Source organism: Cygnus atratus, unplaced genomic scaffold (genome assembly GCF_013377495.2).
Source record: "Cygnus atratus isolate AKBS03 ecotype Queensland, Australia unplaced genomic scaffold, CAtr_DNAZoo_HiC_assembly HiC_scaffold_378, whole genome shotgun sequence".
Taxonomy (NCBI): domain Eukaryota; kingdom Metazoa; phylum Chordata; class Aves; order Anseriformes; family Anatidae; genus Cygnus; species Cygnus atratus.
The window spans coordinates 1-5,000 of NW_026109972.1; the positions used below are offsets into that span (position 1 = coordinate 1).

At 75.1% G+C, this 5,000-nt stretch overlaps 2 protein-coding genes across 2 annotated transcripts; one reads left to right on the forward strand and one right to left on the reverse strand.

Annotated features, from left to right (window-relative positions):
• Positions 1 to 428: 428 nt before the first annotated feature.
• Positions 429 to 1,880, forward strand: LOC118260621 (retinol dehydrogenase 11-like; the record flags this gene model as incomplete). The annotated part of the gene is made up of 5 exons (XM_050716803.1): positions 429 to 668; positions 745 to 834; positions 913 to 1,101; positions 1,472 to 1,578; positions 1,686 to 1,880. Coding segments are annotated over 5 exons (821 nt in total), but the record flags the coding sequence as incomplete, so codon positions are not given.
• A 203-nt stretch (positions 1,881 to 2,083) lies between these two features.
• Positions 2,084 to 4,516, reverse strand: LOC118260588 (uncharacterized). Its single transcript, XM_050716802.1, has 3 exons — positions 4,105 to 4,516; positions 3,828 to 3,994; positions 2,084 to 3,447 (listed from the first exon to the last, which is right to left on the reverse strand). The coding sequence occupies exons 1-3, from the start codon at positions 4,253 to 4,255 to the stop codon at positions 2,161 to 2,163; spliced, it is 1,605 nt and encodes a 534-aa protein (XP_050572759.1). The 5' UTR covers positions 4,256 to 4,516; the 3' UTR covers positions 2,084 to 2,160.
• Positions 4,517 to 5,000: the final 484 nt, after the last annotated feature.

Here is a 5,000-nt window from a genome sequence, read left to right on the forward strand (position 1 = left end):
CGCCCCGGCACTGCCTCGCCCCTAAGCTGCTCCTGCCCGGTCCCTCTGCATGGCACAGGGCTGCCACAGGGCCACGTGTGGGCTTGGTGACCACGTCTGTGCTGCGTGCTCCAGGCGAGCCCCGAGCAAGCTGCGGCGATCTGCCACCCTCGGCTCCTTCCCGCACCCCGCACCGTCCTGCCCCATCCCCATCCCACTCAGCCCCCCCGCCCTGCACTGCCTGCGGCCCAGGGCTGCCGGCCCCATTTCGGCCCCGCGCTGATGCCCCCTGCTCCAGGGCTGTGGTGCCCGCGGTTCAGCACCGGGCTCCTGGCAGCGCCTGAGCTGCCTGGCACGGGCCTTGGGGGCGGCGGGCACGGACCCTCGGGGCTCCCCTCGCCACAGGGCCCAGGCGGGGACCAGCCCGGCGCCCGCTCCGCGTCCTGCAGGGATCGGCAAGTGCGTGGCCCTGGACCTGGCCCGCAGGAACGCCCGCACCATCCTGGCGTGCCGGAGCCAGGAGCGGGGCCAGGCGGCGGTGGAGGAGATCCGCGCGGCCACGGGCAACCCCGCGGTGCTGCTGCGCCTGCTGGACACCAGCTCGCTGGCCTCTGTGCGCGCCTTTGCCCAGGCCGTCCTGCGGGAGGAGAAGCGGCTGGACGTGCTGGTGAACAACGCCGGCCTCACCGGTACGCGCCGGGGCCCCGCTCCCCATCCTGCCCCGGGGGGCGACGCCTGCCCCACGGCTCCCCGTGCCTCCTGCAGGGCTGCCCCTCACCATCACGCCGGAGGGGCTGGAGCAGACCTTTGCCACCAACTACCTGGGCCCGTTCCTGCTCACCAACCTGCTGCTGGGTGAGCGCGGGGGCTGCCGGGGCTGGGGGTGGCTGGGGGCCGCTGGGGGCCGCCCCGCTCACCCCCTGCTCCACGCAGACCTGCTGAAGGCGTCGGCACCCGCCCGCATCGTCAACGTCTCGTCCTTCCGGCACGGCGTGGGCACCGCCGACGTCCGCTACCTCACCGGGCAGGCGCAGCCCGGCGGCTACGACCCCATCTACAACAGCACCAAGCTGATGAACGTCCTGTTCACGGCCGAGCTGGCCCAGCGCCTGCAGGGCACAGGTGGGTGCCGTGCCCGGCCGTGCCGCGCCGTTCTGTGCCCTGCTTGGCCTCAGGCTCCGGGGGTGGCTGCCCCTCAGGGCCGCCCGCCCGTCCCCACCACACCGCGCTGCTGCGCTGTGCCCCAGGAGCTGCACAGGGGGCTGAGGGGGCTCAGCCCTCTTAGAGGCACCCCGGGACCCCCGCATCCCCCGTGGGTGGGAGAGCTGGGCTCAGGGACGGGGCCCTTCCTGCTGCCCCGGGAGGGTGCAGGGGCCCAGCCCCTCTTTTCCAGGGCCACCCCGCCACCTCTGCCCGCGCTCCAGACCCTGCTTGGGCACGGTGGCGGCTGCCCGGTACCGGTGGAGCGGGTGCTGATGGTGCCGCCGGGCAGGGGTGACCGCCAACAGCGTGAACCCCGGTGTGGTGAGCACCAGAATCATGCGGCACTTCAGCTGGGCAATGCGCTCCCTCTTCCTCCTCATCCGCCCCTTCATCAAGGTGAGCGCAGGCACCGGGGGGCTGAGCGGGAGCTGCCCCACAGCTCGGGGGCGCTGGGCCGGGCAGGGGCAGCAGGGCCCCCTCCTCACCCGTCCCTCCCCCGGCAGTCGGCGGAGCAGGGCGCCATCAGCACCATTTACTGCGCCGTCTCGGAGGAGGTCTCGGGCATCACGGGCAAGTACTTCGGCAGCGACTGCGGGCTTGCGCTGCCCTCCGCAGCCGCCCGCGACGCCGGCCTGGCTCGCAAGCTCTGGGAGGAGTCGGAGCGGCTGACGGGGCTGCCGGCGGGCCCCCAGCACTGAGCCGGTGCTGCTGGGGGGCCCCTGGGCTGCCGAGCCGCCTGGCATCCCCCGAGCTGCAGCCAGCGCCGGGGTGCGGGACGCTTCCCCGGCTCCAGCGGTGCCACCACCGCAACGCGCGGCTGAGCTCCCCCAGCCCCTTCCCCAGCGGGGCACGGGGAGCACAACTGCGCTGGGACGGGGCAGAGGTGTCATCAGCGGCCACGGGCAGTCGCAGCACTCGCAGTGCAACTCCTTTATTAAAGACCTCTGTACGGCCAGACCCGCTCTCTGGGCCGGGCGCCTACTCCCAGGTGATGTCCAGGTCCAGTCGCTGCTTGCGCACCGCCTGCAGGAAGCCGTCGTAGTCCCGGCGGTAGATGTCGCGGCAGCGGGACAGGTCCAGGCGGCACAGGCGGCCGTCGGAGGCCAGCAGCAGCTGCACAGTCTGGCTGGACACCTGGCTCTCGACCAGCGAGAGCTCCCGCAGCTCCAGCAGGGGCGGCCCCGGGGCCGCCAGCACCGTTTCGAACACCGAGTCCAGCGAGAAGGGGATGCCGAGCAGGGAGAGGCTCTGCAGGCGCGGCGAGCGGCACAGCAGCGAGGCCAGCGTGGCACGCAGCACCAGCCCGTGCGGGACTGGCAAAGGGCTGGCGGTGCCGGCCAGGGACAGGGAGAAGCGCCGGAGCCGGGGGAAGGCGTGGGGCAGCAGGCCGGTGTCCCAGCGGGGGGGCTCGTCGGGGGGCTCCTCGTCGGGGCAGGCGCCCGGCGGGGCCTGCAGCTCGGTGCTGAAGGCCTGCAGGTTGGGGCAGCTGCAGAGCAGGGCGCCCAGGGAGAGCTCGTCCTCGTAGCAGAAGCCGTGCAGGGCGAGGCTCTGCAGCTGCGGGCCCAGGCTGCGCGCCAGCGGCAGCACCTCGCCCAGCGCCCGGCCCCGCGGCCCCGCGCAGGACAGGCTGAGCCGCGCCAGGCGGCCCCAGCGCAGCGCGTCCCAGCCGGCCGCCGCGCCGTCCCCCAGCCACACGCCGACCTCCTCGGCCTCGGGGCAGACGGCGCAGGCGGTGCCGAGGACGGGCTCCTCCACCTCCTCCAGCTGCCGCAGCGGCAGGGTGAGCCGCGAGCCGTTCCGCCGCTGCGCCAGCAGCTCCTGCAGCGAGGGGAAGCCGTCGGCGTCCCCGCCGCCGCCCAGCTGCCGCGCGTGGAGGAGGCAGAGCGCGTCCGGCACGGCGCTGTGCGCCAGGACCTCCAGGCGCGGCAGGGCCAGCAGCAGGAAGGCCAGCGCCGCCACCATGCCGCCGTCCCCCGCCGGCTCGAGGCCGCGGGCCAGGAGGATGCGGAGCGCGGGGCAGCAGAGGGCCCGCTCCAGCGGGTCGTAGGCCAGGTGCCGCAGGGCGCGCGGCGACACCTTCTTGCAGCGGGACACGTCCAGCTCCCGCAGGCGCCGGCAGCAGGAGCCCACGGCCGAGAGCACCTGGACGTTGGCCTGCGTCTCCGCCAGCCCCAGGCGGCTCAGCAGCGGCAGCTCCTCCACCAGGTCCACCAGCACGTCCGCCGACAGCCGGCTGCAGCCGTGCAGGTCCAGGGCGCTCAGGCTCTGCCGCCGACAGACGGAGCCTCCTCAGCAGGGCACGGGGCTCGGGGGGGACCCCACACCCTGCTGCCGGACAGCCCTACGCCCTACTGCCGCGCAGCCGCCCCGGCCGGCTCACGGGGGCTGCAGCGCCCAGCCCGTGCCCCCAGCAGGGCGGGTGGTCTCGCACCCAGCCTCAGCCAGGGCAGCGTCAGCCCCACGGCATCGGCTGCGGGAGATCTGGGGCACGGAGCCAGGCAGGGCCGGGAGAGAGGGACCCAGAGCCCCTCGCTCCCTGCCTGAGCCCCCGCACCCGGACGCTGGCAGGGGACCGGGGCACCCCGGCTGCCAGCCCCTGTGCTGAGCCCCACGGAGGGCGATCGCCCCCTGCCCTGCCCGCTCACCTTGCAGCGCACGGTGACGAGCTGGCCGATGGCGTTGCTGACGAGGCTGGGGCAGGAGCGCAGGCTCAGCTCCTGGAGGTGTGGCACCAGCAGCAGGTGGAGCGCGGCTCGCGTCAGGCGCCGGCTCTCGCCCAGCAGCCGGATGAGGTCCTGCACCAGGCTGCCGGCTGCGGGGGGCGTCGGGCGGGTCAGGGAGCGGGGCCCCGGCACCGCTCGCCCTTCCTCCTCCTCGCCCCCCACTCGCCCTCCCTCCTCCTCGCCCCCCGCCGCAGCTCACCCAGGTCGTTGAAGGGGCCCATGATGTAGCGGAACTGGTACTCGTCCAGGTAGTTCTCGCTGTAGTCCTTCACCCACACGCTCTGCATGTGCTGCGCCAGGCTCTGCAGGCAGAGGCTGCCCAGCGCCGGCACCGGCTTCCTCCTGGGCATCTGGCTGCTGGGGGGGAGCCGGTGGTCAGGCGCTGCCCCCGGGCTGCCCGCCCACAGCGGGCACCAGGGCTTCCCGGGCCTGAGCTTATCTTGGGTGGGTTTTAGCTATTTCTGCACGGTTGTTTAAGGGAACTGCTGCCCAGGAGCGCGCTGTCACACCGGCCTGGCTGCGTGGCTGCTGCCTGCTGGGCTCAGCGAGCCGCGCTGCGCGGGCACCGCTCGTGCCTGGCTTGGTGCGGTGCCGTGGTTTCGTCGGGAACAAACCCTACCAGGACCGGGAGCCACCAGCAGCGCAGCCGCGGCGCGGGCAGCCTGCGCGGGAGGCGACAGCGGCGCTGGGACGCGCGGAGACCCCGAGCGGCAGCCAAGGGGTGCCCAGGGCTCACCGCCGCGCGTCCTCCCGGCAGGCGGGCCGGGCACCGGGGGCGAGCAGCACGGCGGGGGGCAGGGGTCGGGAAGCTGCGGTGGGAGCGGTAACGGCGGCGCCACCGGGGCTGGCACCCAGCGGGCACCGGGGGCTGGCACCCAGCGGGCACGGCGCCGTGCCGCACAGCCGCGGGCAGGCAGCGGGGGGCTGCTGACAGCCGGGCCGGGCTGGCGGCGCGCTGCGGGCCCGGTACCGCGCGGGGGGACCCCCGGAGAGCCGGGCACCGGGCGGGGCGGGGGGGGCCGGCGGGGGCCGCCCGCGGGTCACCGGGCAGCGGGGCGGGAGGGGCCGGGCCGTGCTGCCGCCGGACACAGCCCG

Bases quoted from the DNA above. Each gene is read 5' to 3' on its own strand.
- LOC118260588 (XM_050716802.1), bottom strand. From the start codon at position 4,255: ATGCCCAGGAGGAAGCCGGTGCCGGCGCTGGGCAGCCTCTGCCTGCAG. The intron at 3,995-4,104 runs GTGAGCTGCGGC...CGCCCCCCGCAG, and splicing joins GGGCCCCTTCAACGACCTGG to CCGGCAGCCTGGTGCAGGAC. The intron at 3,448-3,827 runs GTGAGCGGGCAG...TGTCGGCGGCAG, and splicing joins TCGTCACCGTGCGCTGCAAG to AGCCTGAGCGCCCTGGACCT.